The sequence below is a fragment of the Chrysochloris asiatica genome, unplaced genomic scaffold, assembly GCF_000296735.1.
Source record: "Chrysochloris asiatica unplaced genomic scaffold, ChrAsi1.0 scaffold00007, whole genome shotgun sequence".
Taxonomy (NCBI): Eukaryota; Metazoa; Chordata; class Mammalia; order Afrosoricida; family Chrysochloridae; genus Chrysochloris; species Chrysochloris asiatica.
In genome coordinates this window covers 21,355,350-21,370,073 of record NW_006408525.1, presented here as the reverse complement: position 1 = coordinate 21,370,073, position 14,724 = coordinate 21,355,350, and the positions used below count along the sequence as shown (strand labels likewise).

The 14,724-nt window shown below is 47.1% G+C and overlaps 1 protein-coding gene across 3 annotated transcripts in view; it reads right to left on the bottom strand.

The window, feature by feature from the left end:
• Positions 1-9,095: 9,095 nt before the first annotated feature.
• Positions 9,096-14,724, bottom strand: part of PHB (prohibitin) — an 11,380-nt gene continuing 5,751 nt past the window's right edge. For 2 of the 3 annotated variants that reach the window (XM_006832486.1, XM_006832487.1), the window contains exons 4-7: positions 13,255-13,397; positions 12,973-13,089; positions 10,677-10,772; positions 9,096-9,434 (exon numbers count right to left, since the gene is read on the bottom strand). In XM_006832486.1, the coding sequence (XP_006832549.1) occupies positions 9,222-9,434; positions 10,677-10,772; positions 12,973-13,089; positions 13,255-13,397 (569 nt within the window). In that variant the 3' untranslated portion in view covers positions 9,096-9,221. The remainder of the gene's footprint in view (positions 9,435-10,676; positions 10,773-12,972; positions 13,090-13,254; positions 13,398-14,724) is intronic. The other variant, XM_006832488.1, reaches the window with a different exon arrangement.

Below are 14,724 nucleotides of genomic sequence, written 5' to 3'. Positions count from 1 at the left end.
GCTCAAGTGTGGCAACGATTGTGAGGTTGGCCCAAGATCGGGCAGTATTTCGTTCTGTTGTGCATAGGGTCACTATGAGTTGGTACAATGAAAATCAAAGACCACAACCTTCAGTATGTTTACACTTCAATATAAACAAAACAAAATCCTGACAGCTGGACCAATAACTAACATAATGATAAACCTAGAAAATATTGAAGTTGTCAAGGATTTCATTTTGATATGGTTTTGTGTTAATCCATCGTCCACACTTACGGAAGCAACAGTTAAGAAATAAAACAACATACGTATGGCACTAGACAAATCGGCTGCAAAAAAAAACCTCTTTAAAGTGTTAAAACTAAATATGTCATTTTGAGGAGTAAGGTATACTTGACCTAAGCCATGGTATTTTCAAATAGCTTCATATGCATGCACAATATGGACAATGAGTAAGAAATACTAGAGAAGAATTGATTCACTGAATTGTAGTGTTGCACATACCCCGGACTGACAGAAGCGCTAACATCTGTTTTGGAAGAAGTACAGCCAGAATGCTCCGTAAAAACTAAGATGGCGAGACGTGGTCTCCCGTACTTTGGACATGTTATATCAGCAGGAACCATCTCCGAAGAAAGACATCATGCTTGGTAAAATTATTATTGTTAAGTACCATTGAATCAGTTTTGACTCATAATGACCCTGTATAGCGTTTCCAAGGAGCGGCTTTGCAGCTAGCAGTATATGAAACAGCATCATACCAGAACCTCTTGGTAAAGTTGTTGTTAACTGCCGTTGAGTTGGTTCTGACTCATAGCGATCCTGTATAGGGTTTCCAAGATGCAGCTGGTCAGCTTGAACTGCCAACCTTGCAGTTCAGCACATTAACCCACAGTGCCACACTAGGACTCCTCTTGGTAAAGTGGTGGTGGTGGTGGTTATGTACCGTGGAGTCGGTTCTGACTCATAGCGACCCTGTACAGGGTTTTTGAGGCTGTAAATCTTTATGGGAGCAGAAAGCCTCATCTTTCTCCCGCAGAACTGCTGGTAGTTTTGAACTGCTGACCTTGCCGTTCGCAGCCCGATTCGTAACCACTACGCTACCAGTAAAGTAGAGGGTTAACCCTTAATGAGAGGGACTGGCACAGTGGCTAAAAAATATGGCTCAAGCATAGCAATGATTGTAAGGATGGAGCAGGACCAGGCAGTGTTTCACTCTGTGGTACATAGGCTTGCTATGAGTTAGAACCGGCTAAACAGTACCTAGCGTAGTGGTTACAAATCGGGCTGAGAACAGCAAGGTCAGCAGTTCAAAACTATCAGCTGTTCTGCGGGAGAAAGATGAGGCTTTCTGCTCCCATAAAGATTTACAGCCTCGGAAACCCTGTACAGGGTCGCTATGAGTCGGTTCCAACTCCATGACACATAGCCACCACTAACAACAACCATAAATAGGAGTCCTGGGGTGGTGCTGTGGGTTAATGTGCTGGACTGCAAAGTTGGTTTGAACGGAAAGGTTGGCGGTTCAAGCTCACCAGCCTCTCCTTGGAAACCCTATATAGGGTCGCTATCGGTGGTCCTCTACCTATAGGTCGCTGTAGGTCGGTACTCTACGGCAGTTAACAACAAAACAACAATAAATATAGCTTTCTGAATGCTAGGCCAAGGGTCCCTACGTACATGGGAGATGTCAGAACTACCTCAGGATTCCCAAGGGCTTTCCTGGTCTCTCTTACAGTGGAGAGAGGCAGGCAGGCCCCTAGGAGGATAATTAGAATATTGTTACTATTTACGATTTGCTGGACCCCATGCTAAGCATTTTCATTCACATCTATCATCTCATTTACTCAGCAATACTACAATGTGGATATTCAGACTCTTAGTTTCGAAATAAGAGTTTCTTAGTTTTGAATTAAAAAGTTGGGTGTTTGAAGTATTTAAGTAAATTATCCAAGGGCTTCCAAGCTGGTTAGTGACAGAGCTGGAATCCCAAATCTTTTTAATTCCAAAGACTGTGTGCTTTCTATTAAACTGAATTCTGGAGAGTCCAGCCCAGCTCTGAATTTCATAGTGAATTTCAGTCAGCATTGGTTCAGTTTGTATCATGAAGGACCTGTAAGAATCCTGTAAGTCCAGCCCAGCTCTGAATTTCATAGTGAATTTCAGTCAGCATTGGTTCAGTTTGTATCATGAAGGGCCTTACCGTAGAGAATATCTGACTCTCCCTCTTATAGGCTAGCTGGGAACACAAATGTCTTCGTGCAAGGAATAAAGAATCCCACATAACTATGCATCTGGGTGATTGTTGAGTGCAAAGGAAGAAGTTACAAGTCAAGTCACCTCAGATATAGGAATATTTGGACACAGAGAGATGCGATGGAAACAGCACTCAACGGAGAGATTGGAGACCTGCATTTCACTCGTGGCTTTGCCACCCACACCCTGTGGGATGCTGGGCAAATCTCCTCACTTCTCAGCTTTCCCACTTTCAAGTGCAGCTGCTGCTCCCAAGGACCAGAAGGGTTCCTTTTCAATTCCACACTGTTGTGCTTTTGGTGAGGGTGGAGTTAGACCGGAAAGGAGCCCTGCAGGAAGTAAGTGCTGCATGGGATCAAGGAGGAGGGTTAAGGACACGGAGGAGGGAATGGCATCTCATACGGAGGGTTGACCAAGTCAACAGTGGAAGAGAAGTAACCATTAACCAGAGATAGCAAGCTTATTGATCTTTGAATGGTCGGTAAAGATTAGGCTCAACACAATTCACGATAAGCAGTTCTTGTAAGTTATTTTAGGGTCTAGAGCCTGGTTTTCCAGGATAGTTATGGTCTTATCCATGACTCCTCTACCCACAGGCTAAAGCTCCCAGAGGTCTCTGGAGCACACTGTTGTCCTGGGCTCCTTCTAGGCTGTGGTCTCTCCTGGCTTTAGAAGGGCAATACAGCAGCACACCCTACCTGGAGGGCAGAGAGTTTGACCCAGACCTGGAGATCCTCAGACTGCTAAGACATGATGAGGCTCCTCTTTTTATTCCCACCTGTTTACTACCCTACCCTCACGTGCTGCCTAGTTCAGAAACACGTTCAAGCCATGGACAGCAGGGACTATAAATCTGTATGCCAGGGCCCCTTGAGTCCAACAGAACTTTGTTTTCCAGATCACCAAAGCTTTGGACACTATCAAGAAATACGGTGCCCATGACACTGGTATCTGACATAAAGCCTTTGGTCTCTCTTAGTGCCTGAGACTTCCACATTCCAGAGTTTCCCCCTTTCACCAGGACCCTCACTATTCCCCAAGCCTAGGTCAGCAGTAAGCAAAAAAAATTTTTTTTTTTTTTTTGCAAAGGAACAGATAACAAAATATTTTAGGCTTAAAGGGACATAAGGTTTTTGTTGCAACTCATTGAGTCTGCCATTGAATCTCATATTTTTACACAAATTATGCTCATGTTATAAGGTTTTTTACAGACCACACAAACCTCTAGAGTTAGTCCCCTATGTGTGCTTTGCATGTTCTATGCATGTGTGCATTACTCACGTGGGCACTTTGTATGTGAAAAAATATGGTAAGTGGGGATGGCTATAAAACTGTTTACAGACACTGAAGTTTGAATTTCGTATCTTTTTAATGTGTTACAAAAGACACTATTCTTAGCTTGTGAGTTAAACAAAAACAGGTGGCTGGCTGAGTTTGGCCCATGGGCCATAGTTTCCCAACCCAGACCTAACTGTTTGCAGATCAAACTTAGATGGTATAAGCCTTTTGTAGATGATGGTTTTTGCTCTATCATCCAGATAGTTTGTCTTGTCCATCAAGAGATGATAATAGCTCTAACTCCCCCAAAATAGTCTTGCCTTTTTTTTCAGATTTACTTTCTCTTCCAAAGTAGCTTGGCTGAAGGGTGCTGGAGAGACACCCTCCTCCCCACCCACTCAGCGTTAGATGCAAAGGCATCCTGTTCCAACTCTCAACTGGTTTCCCCAAGCACAGTAGATTTCCACTCATTCTTTCCTCCAGCGATGTGTGTCCTAGTTTTGCCAAGGCATCCCAAGACTGGGGCAGTCTTCATCATTTCTTTTTTTGTTCAATTCTCAGCCCCAGTGTGTGTGGCCAGAATTCCAAAGCCAGTGCCTCTTTTTTAAAGGAAGAACTTATATGCAAAGGAAAGTTTAGAAGAAGGCAGCCAGAGGTGAATTCCTGGAGAAGGAAGATTTTAAGCAGGGCTTGTGATAGGGCAAGAGATTGAGGAGGGAGAAGAAGAACGGTGTTTCAGATACTGGAAGAGGTGACAGCCACACTGTGAGAAAGGGATGAATCTGGGGAAATCAGCCAAGGGGAGGACATTAGAGGGGGAATTGCCTAGACACAGGAAGCCCAATTCAGAGTAGCTGGAGATAACATAATGGCATGGGAGGAAAAGTCAAGAACCTCAATTTCTAACCTCATCTGCAACTTCACTCCCTACTTCAGCATCTGTTCATTTGATGTCACAAATGGCTGAGCAGTCAACTACTAGCCAAAAGATTGTTGGTTTGAACCTACTCAGAGATGCCTCAAAAAGAGCTCTGGTAATGTAGTGGTTACGAATCGGGCTGTGAACCTCAAGGTCAGCAGTTCGAAACTACCAGCTGTTCCACAGGAGAAAGAGGAGGTGTTCTGCTTTCGTAAAGATTTACAGCCTCGGAAACCCTGTTCAGGATCGCTATGAGTCAGAACCGACTCCATGGCACACAGCAGCAGCAGAAGAGATGCCTCAAAAGACAAACCTAGCAATCTGCTTCTGAAAGGATGTTGTTGTTGTTGTTAAGTGCCGTCGAGTCGGTTCCGACCCATAGCGACCCTGTACAGACAGGGTTTCCGAGGGTGTAAATCCTTACTGGAGTAGAAAGCCTCATTTTCTCCCGCGGAGCGGCTGGTAGTCTCGAACCGCTGACCTTAAGGTTCGCAGCCCGAAAACCACCTGGGGTACACATAAATCACCTCGAGCTGGGGTTGGCTTGTCACATTAGGAATTCACCTAACAAACATTTAGTTAGTCATTCACACCCAGACCCAGGCATAGCAGCTGGGGGAGAGAGAAAGGGACCAGTAGATTCATATAAGGATCCTGCCCCCCATAAATTAGAGTAGGAGACAGAATAAGTACACAGACACAGACACACACACACACACATAGGCAACTACAATCCAATACAGAGTGTGTTAACAGTCTCAGGGGGATGTGGATGAGGAATTCAAGCAACGGAGAGAATGGTGAGGCATCAGCAGGCACTTTGTGGAAGAGAAAGAATTCAAGCTAGGACTGCAAGGACAAATGAAGTGTCTTGGAAAGGCAGTTCTCGGATGAAGTGACCCTGAGAACAAAGGGACGTACGTGATGAAGGTCTAGGGCAAGGGACTTGGTTGGGTCATCTTTCCACTGGGGACACTGCTGGCATTACCTTGGGGGTAAGTCTTCATTGTGCCAGTCTGTCGCCTGCATTGTAGGTCAAATACCATTCCTGTGTCTTCCTTTCCCCCTCATCTCATAGCAGTGATCACTATCCCTTTCCACTTGCCTTTGAAACACCACTTTATCCTCTGAGCACTACTAGGTGGTTTGGAAAGGCAAATGGTCAAGTTGGTTAGGCTAGAAAGGTGGTAAGTGGTAAACAGCCCATGGAGAACCTCAATTGCCAGCACAAAACTTCTGCACCTTCTGAAGCAAGCAAGGAGTGAACGTGAAAGACTTGGCAGCAGGGAGAAAATGAGACCTGCTTAGAGATAATGAACCGTTACAGCAGTGGGCAGGGTGAGAAATCACTTACTCCTGTGCCTTCTCACCTGGGTTCTTTTCAATCAGGGGAGACAGTATTAACTACAGTGATTGGCATATGACAAAGGTCAAGGGGAATTCCTAACTGCACAATTCTAACTGCTGATTGCTGGAATGTTGATGCTGGGAAATGACAGTAATTCCAACTCCTAGCAGCCCCATGTGACAGAGAAGAACTATCTCAGAGGTGTTTTTTGGTTGTAATCTTTGCAGAAGTAGATCACCAGATCTTTCTCTGGCTGAGCCGCTGAGTGGGTTTGAATCTCCAATCTTTTGGTCAGCAGCCAAGCATTTAACCAGTGCACCACCAGGGCGTCTGTCGTATTATTGTTAAGTACCATCAAGTAGGTTCTGACTCAGAATGACCCTGTATAGGTTTCTGAGGAGATGCTGGAGGGTTTGAACCACTGATCTTGTCCAGGACGAACAGTCCAGTGCTTATCCTACAGCGCCACACCAGGACTCAACCTAATGCTAAATCAGAATCCCATTATCTTTCTCTATCTTTCAAATAAACCTCTGTTCAGCCATTCAAACCCACTAGCAGCTCCACACTAGGTAGAAAAAATGAGGTTTTCTGCTCCCATAAAGACCTCTGGCCTCAGAAATCCTCTATAGAGTGAATCACTATGAGTCAGAACCCACTTGACAGCACTTAACAACAAAGGGACATTCACAAGTCTGCTCTGACACCTTCAGGTCACACTATCAAAAGGTGTGGTATGGTAAGATAAGCACTGGACTGCGAACCTGACCAGTTCAAACCACCACCTTGGAAACCCTATACAGGGTCGCTGTGAATTGGAACCAACTTGATGGCACTTTAACAGCAGCAGAAGGAAGGGAAATGACAATCCTGTGTCTTTCCTTGTCTTGCTGTCCAGGGTCCGTTGCTTTCTTAGTAAGTGACCCTCTGAGCTTGAACAAGGGGTCTACTCAGCCCAAGCACAGGAGAGACTGAGGAAGACACTGCTCTGCATAAATTCATGGGACATAGCTTTTGACCCAAGGCTCTTTGTGGCCATGGATGGACTCCGGGTTAAGCAGCCAGTTAGCAGGCCCCAAACATTAGTGAAAAGAATTACTTGGCAGAAGTCAACAGAGCAGGAGACCCCCGGCTGCCACTGGAATGTCTATGGCACGGGGGCAAAACCAGCAGGAAACTGACCTACTGCTGAAAGGGTTGGTCTGAAGGCAAAAGGAACCCAGAAGCCAGAAAGGAGACTTCAGCTCAGGGCTCCCCCTGCCTACACCTGGAGCATGAAACTCAATCGCCTGCCAAATGCAGGAAACGCAACTGTTCTTTTTAAAAAGGCCTGGGAAAGAGAGAGAAGCCTCCTGCCCTAGCCCCGCCAAAGCCAAAGGGCATCCAAAGCAATAAACGGCAGGAAAGGAGGAGGGCCGCATTGTGGAAGTGTGTCTGGAACTTATTTAGGAATTACGCTTTCTGCTTCAGTCTTTAGTGCACTTGGAGTCTAGGCACCTCATCATGTGCATGCTGTGTTCAGCAACAACACAGTGGGGAGAGGCATCTCCGTGACTGGGGTAAATAATGCTGGGGGCCGTAGCAGGGAGATGGGAGGCGGGGGGAGGGGGTGGGGTGGGGTGGAGGAGGATGCGAATGAGGCTTTTGTTCAGCTAGGCTCAGGGTCCCATCACACACTGCTCACAGGGAGGAAGCTGGATGCAGGGAGGAAGCTGGATGCAAGGGCCTTATCTTTGTGTCCAGAGGCCCTGGGAGAGGTACAGGGGCTAGGGATTGGGAGAATTCAACCCCCAACTCCTCCCAAAAGATTCCGCATCCCAGCTGACAGCTGCCCCAGTCATTCAGGACCGGAAATGCAGTCCTCTTAAAGATCTCTCCCAGGCCAGGTGTAGCCAGGTGTTGAGCGCAGGGATTAGTGGGAGCCGAGGTTAAACTTAGCACACTCAAGGCTTAGTGTGTGGCTTCCACCTCAAAAGGATTTAAGGTGAGTGAAGGATACAGGGCACGTCATAATCCTAGATCTGTTTAACCTCCACCACCTGGGCCTGCTGCAAAGCGCCCAACCTGGGGCTAAAGTGTTGCTGCATGGTTGGCAGACCTCCGATCCCATTAGGAATAATCCACTGCTGTCCAGTTACTCAAGGACGAGTATGACTGCCCCACAGCATTTCCAAGGCTATACATCTTTACAGAAGCAGACTGCTACATCTGTGTCCCCAAGAGCAGTTGGGAGGTTTGAACTGCTGACCTTTTGGTGTGCCACTTTAACCACTGTGCCACCAGGGCTCCCTGTTGGGAGTTGTGGTACGGAAAGCCAGGCATAAAAGTTAACCAACATCCACCCCCTCTCCTCCAAGAACCCCACCTCCCAACAAATCTCTCACCCCATCCTGCTGAAATTCATTCCAGGCTTGGGATGGCTCTGGAACGCAGCACAAAGCCTTCTCTGCCTTGCTGGAGTGTCCCAGCTGGCAACACAAATATGTGCACACAAACTATTAGAACACTCTGTTCTGGTCCCACAGCTCCCACAAACAAAAACACAAACCCGTAAGGCTGAGCTGGAAGGTCTGGGCGTTTATTTATTGACAGTTTACACGTATTTGTTTTTTTTTGCCTCCTGGCTGTTTTCGAGCTCTCCAGAAGAGGCTTGAATGAAGGAGACAGGAACTCAGGACACATTTTTTGGCAGGTACCTTCAGGCCTAGCAGGATGCAATCCTTCAAGCTGGAATTCTGCAGAGTATTCCAGGGTGACCAACGCAGGAGGTGGAGCGGAAGCCCGCCACAGGCTCCACATCTCAGTCCAGGCCTCCTCTCTCACCTATCCAAGTCCATTCCCCGTTTTAGGACCCTGGGGAGCAGCAAAATCAGGCCCACCCACCTCAACAGGGGGAAACCCTTCCATCCATGGTCTGTTTGCACACACCTGCTTCCGCTGGCCCCACAGTTGAAGAGAATCAGCCTGCTGGTAAAAAGACAGGCTACTTCCTCTCTGACCTTCCCCAGCCCCACTTCAGCTGGAACACGGGGGCCTGCCTTCGGCTCAGCTGTGGGCGCCATGGTCTTCTAATCTTCTCTAAAGGAGAGCTTGAGGCTACATGTTCACTCAAACCAACCTCTGTGCTCCGGGTCCATCACATCCGCTGCCCTGCCTTTCTTCTGCCAACAGCCAGTGCCCAGGCTGAAGCGCCCGCAGATCCCAAATAGGGGGCCCAAAGCCAGTCTACGCAGGCAGGCACGTGGCAAAATGTGGGAGTGGGATCAAGTAGGGTGGGTTAAAAAAAAGGAAAGAGCTTCATTTGTTAGAGTAATGAGAGAGCTGAAGTGATTTTATTTCCTTCACTATTTAAGCCAATCATGAAATCTCACAGTGATTGCTGGGGTGGGGCAGAGGGACCTCGGCTGTGTGAAGACTCGGCGGACTGTGGGCAGGGCGGCCTCACTGGGGTAGCTGGAGAAGCACTGACTGCCCTTGTGTCAGGTAGGTGATGTTCCGAGAGCGCGAGAGCTGATAGGCAATGTCCTCCGCAGCTTCCAGCTTGCGCAGCTCAATCAGACCGTCACCCGCAGTAGCCAAAGAGTTGGCGATCAGCTCGGCTGCCTTGGAATCGCCCTCAGCAGAGATGATGGCTGCCTTCTTCTGCTGTTCAGCCTAAGTGTGGAAGAGGGGAGAGATCAAGATCAAGCCACAGGGCTGCCAGGGCCAAGAAATGAACCGGTTGGTTCCTAAAGAAATTCAGAGAATTTTGCTGTCTCTTTCTCCTTCCTCTTCCTGATGAGGTCAACAAGCACATTTCTCACTCAACCCTCCTCTTTTGATACCCACTTTTGAGATTTATAGGGATACTATCTGCTGGCTGCATACATGTCTGTCTTATTTCAAAGTCATCGTTAATATCAGTAGCAACCTGTTCCAGCCACCTTACTCTGCGCTCAGAGGATTCAAGGCCAAGGAAAACAGGTTTGAGAGAAGAGGAATTAATTCTCAGGCTCATCTTTCCCTCTGGTCCAGGGGCAAAATGACTTTCTTTAAAACCAGTAGAACTAAGAAGAGCTATCTGTATTTGCCTCTCATGGGTGCTGCCCAGAGTGGGACCTCCTAGGCCTTCCGTCCCATTACTCACAAGGTGACATATCTGCAGAGGCAATTAATACACAATTTCAAACTGCTAGGTTCGGTTCCCTCACCAAGTTATTTCTTAAGCACCTGGTATGATCAGGCACAGTTGTAGACTTGTTCTAGGCTCTGGAGAACACAGTAGATACAAAGCAAAAAAAAAAAAAAAGTTCTTGCACACATGGAATTTAGTCTCCAAAACTGAATGCCCACCATCCCTGATTCTGTGGACTAAGATCTTGGATTAGGAATAATTCAAGCGGTGGTAGGGAGAGGGGACATCTAGAAGTAAATAACACCTTTACAAAGACCAGGAAAAGTAGACCGCTCTGCAAATAGATTGTGCCTATCACACTAACACATCTGGATGGATTTAGTGCTTGGAAAAAAAAGCCTAGTAACAGATAGCACATCTGGTCACTGTCTGATCCCTTCTGCAAACTGCCTTCACTATGTAACCTGGTTACAAATGACTTCCCAGTGAAGCCGAAAATATTCCAGAGAAACATTTTTATTTGTAGGAGAATGTTTTTGATCTTATGGAAGCAGGGGGAAAAAAATGAGCCTTCAGTAGTCTCGGAACATAACTTCACATATCCCTGACTAGCCCCCACAGACGCTGCAATCAATTGCAGGAGCATGGTCCCTTCAAGTTCCCTTCCGATTATCCTGGAAGAAGAGATGACAGATGATGAATTTCCAGGCCACCCAGCAAACGGGAAAGCTGAGCACAGAAGAAAGGGGAAAGAGTCTCCTGCCATCTGCTGGAACACTTACCTTTTCCACCACAAATCTGGCTCGCTCGGCTTCCTGCTGAGCCACCTGCTTGGCTTCTACTGCTTCTGTGAACTCCTTCCCAAAGGTCAGATGCGTCTGAGGGAAGAGAATGGGTCCAATATGAGGCAGCGTTAATTGTTTAGACAGCACTGCTGGGAGGAAAGGCCAGCGATGGCTCTAGCAGCTGGAGACATCCACAGCACCAGAACACCCTTCCACGTCCACATTCTTGTCCCAAGTGAGTTCACACCCCAGCATCCTTGGCAGACCAAACTGCTTCTGTACACCACTGTCACCCTCGGTGTGGCCATTTCAGGTAGAAAATGGCACCCCAGGCTCTGCTCAGGTCACTAGAGGGTACCTGCTCAGTTGGCCAGCTCCCTAGGGAACGGACATGAGGGCTTTAGGACCCCCACCACTGACTTGTACTCTTCCAAGGTCTTTTGAATTTTGGTTCAAAAAGCACTAAGAAAGGCCAGAAGGAAAATGGGGCCCCTGAGAGCGGGGAGATACAGCTGGTTCTCAGAGATTCCAGCAGCTGATGCGCTCTGCTTATGGGTTATAACCAGGCCACGCCTTTCTCATGGCCTCTCCATCACAAACAGGAAAAGGAAGAGGGAGATGGGGGATTCAAATTATGCTATTTTATCTGTGACTGGTTCTGGTGAAGGGTTTAAAAGAATAAGGAGGCAGGTAAAGCCATCGGTAAAGGCGAGGGCTTAAATTCCATTTATCCATGCATTTCTTTTCTTTAACATCATGAATAACTTGAGACTTGGCCAAAGTGACTTATAAAAGTGCAAACAATGGAGACAGATCTCAGAACTCCACATACCTTGTCTAGAGTGATTTACTTACTCAACTAGCTTTTTATTAAAAAGGGGGAAAAAAAAAGGGAGGAGGGAAGAAAAGCAATGGTTCTTCTATCAAGTTCCTATTAGTTTCATTTCCTCCTCTATTCTCTCAACCCCTGCTACATTTTAAAATACAGAGCAACCCAAAACCTCACCCTAAGACCAAATCCTGCTCCCACTTTCTCCCAGGATTTTCAACGCTCCTCTTAAACCGCAGCTGTTCTATTCTGCCTGGTCCATTTTGAGATCCCTGCTCAAAGTCTGGGGTAGAAAATGTAATTCTGAGGAATAAAAAAATGCAACGTATAATTAAAGAGTAAAATTTATTTGCAAAAGGGTCAACCGAGGGCAGCAAATTCCCCATGAAATCCCATTTTCTTCTTACACCTCTTAGATATGGCTTCTTGTGGCCACGCCACACTAGCCCAGAATGGAGTCTGTGGTTACAGCCTAGTAAAGTGCCAAGCTGCTGCTTGGGATGTACTTAGCAATTTTTCTCAGCCCAAGTGTTCAGGTTTAAGAGTCACTGGGACAGAAATGACTGCAGGCTGGCACCTTGCCAGTAGAGGGCGCCCACAAGCCCTTCCATTTTCCACAATTGATGCAAGGTGGAGCAATGAGTGCCCTGAGGGTTAGGACTGGGTGTTGCGAGTGAGACTGTTTAAACAGCTGCGCAGATGCTGAGGGGAAACCGTGCCTTTCCCTAGCGATGCACAAGAGAACGGAGCAGGAAACACTCTACCTTCCTGCCCGAATAAATCACTCCAAATGATTTTTCCCAGAGAATCTAGAAACACGACCCACCCCTTTCACCCTCCTGGATCTAAAAGGCTACCCTGTTTGTATTGCTTTCTGAGTTATGACACTCAGTGTCACATTAATACTCAGTCTATAAAGGGCCAAGAGGATAGCTTATGCCTCAGAGATGTCCCCTGACCCCCACACCAGGCTTTGGGGAACAGAGCCACTCCTTTACACTCTATCACCTTTCACTGGGGGTTCCCAGAATTCTTTTCACTGAGCTTTAGACCAGAAGTATTAGAACAGCCCCAGGGATTAGGCAGGGGGTCAGAGTTAGGGGAGAGAAGACTGCCTGAGGTTCTGTAAGACTCTACTTACTAGGCAGCTTCTTCCTGTGTTACCTGAGGTCAACAGGACATCACTTCCTGAGGAGCTTTGGGGAATGCTCACCTTGTTGGGAAGGTGAAAAGCTGGTGGTTTGGGACCATGTGGGTAGGGACAGAGGTCCTAAGAAAAATGCGTGTGGAGAGCGGAGGTAACAGAACCCTAATTTGAAAATGAACCCAGGGAGACGGCCTCACATTTCCAAGTCTCACATCCAGGAAGGTGGAAGACTGAACCTAATAGTGCCTCCCGGACACGGAACCAGACAGCTCAGTAAGAACTGCACACTTTCCCCATGGGCTCCCTGCGCATCTTACCAACGACACGTCATCCAGGATGAGCCCGAAGGTGGCTGCGCGCTCTGTGAGGTCGTCGCTCACCTGTCTGGAGACCAGCTCTCTCTGGGTGATGAGCTCTCCAGCATCAAAGCGAGCCTGGTATCAAAGGGAGAGCAGAGGAACAGGACAAGACTGTGAGGAGGCAGACAAGGAACCAAGAAATGACACAGTGCATCCCAACCAACCCGTTACAAAGCTCGTCCTACCCCCTTAACAACACCCGGGGCCACACTCCAGGCTGGGGGCCCCCTAAGCACTCACCACCACCGACTTGAGGATCTCAGTCGTGATAGACGGTAGCACACGCTCATCATAGTCCTCTCCGATGCTGGTGTAGATGCGCGGCAGCTGGCTGGCAACTGGCCGGAACAGGATGCGCAGTGTGATGTTCACGTTCTGTAAATCTAGGACAGGGGACAAATGCTGAAGTTACAAAACACTGTGGGAAACCAGGTGGAAGACCCCAGAGAGCCAGGAGCAGAACTGTGTGGTCTCCTTGGTAGAGCATCCGGCAGGACATCACATAGGGAAGGGAACTTTTTGAAGGTTTCTGGTGCAGACAGCTTTTTCCGTATGTCCCAAATGCCCTCTAATAAAAGCAATCATGATTCCGTGTCTGTTAGCGGTCCTGAGATGTATGGACTACCAAACATCTTTAAAAACAGACCAATGCACAGCCAACAAACATATGAAGAAATGTTCACGATCACTAGCCATTAGAGAGATGCAAATCAAAACAACGAGATATCAACTCACACCAACAATAACAGCAAAGATGAAAAAAGTAGAGGACAATAAATGCTGGTGAGGATGTGGAGAGACTGGAATGCTCCTGCATTGTTGGTGGGATTGAAAAATGGTCCAACCTCTCTGGAAAGCAATATGGCTTTTCCTCAGAAGGTTGGAAATAGAAATACCTTTTGATCCAGCAATTCCTCTACTTGGTATTTACCCATAAGAAATACGAGCCATAATACGAATAGATATAAGCACACCAATGTTCACAGCAGCACTATTTACAATAGCAAAAAGATCGAGACAGCCAAAGTGCCCACCAACTGAAGAATGGATAAACTGTGGTACATACACACAATGGAATATTATGCTGCCTTGAAGAATAACAAGGAAGCTGCAAGCCACTGCATAACATGGATGAACCTTGAGGATATTATGCTGAGTGATACTAGTCAGTTACAAAAGGAGAAATACTGCATAGGACCACTACTGTAAAAGACTAAGAAAAAGAACCCATAATAAAGGGGGGTCAGGGTTCTTTGCTGGTTGCTGAAATGTGGGAGGTGGGGTGAGGGGAGGAAAGGGAAGGTGGGAGCACAGGGCAGGGAATAGACACAGGATAGTTCGGGTGCTGGGGAGGGGGGGTAATATAAAAGAAGGGGGAGGGGAATGGAAGAACAAAGTGGATGGGAGAACAATCAGGCAGGTTTGCATGTGCTAAGTGGGACAGAGATAAATAATGATGTATGTACAACCTTTGAACAACAGGGCTCTGTGATACAGGTATTGAGACATGGTTGGAATGGGGAAAAGGGGGGAAATAATGTTAAGATGTTTGGATGTCTATGAATCTTGGTTTTCCTTGCATTATATTATAAAATAGACACTGGAGGGGGAGAGAAAGAAATAGCCAGAAATATCACCATAGAAATCTTGTAAGTCCGTCTTCTGCCTGTAACTGATGGGAATACCTAAAATGGGGATACAACATGCCCA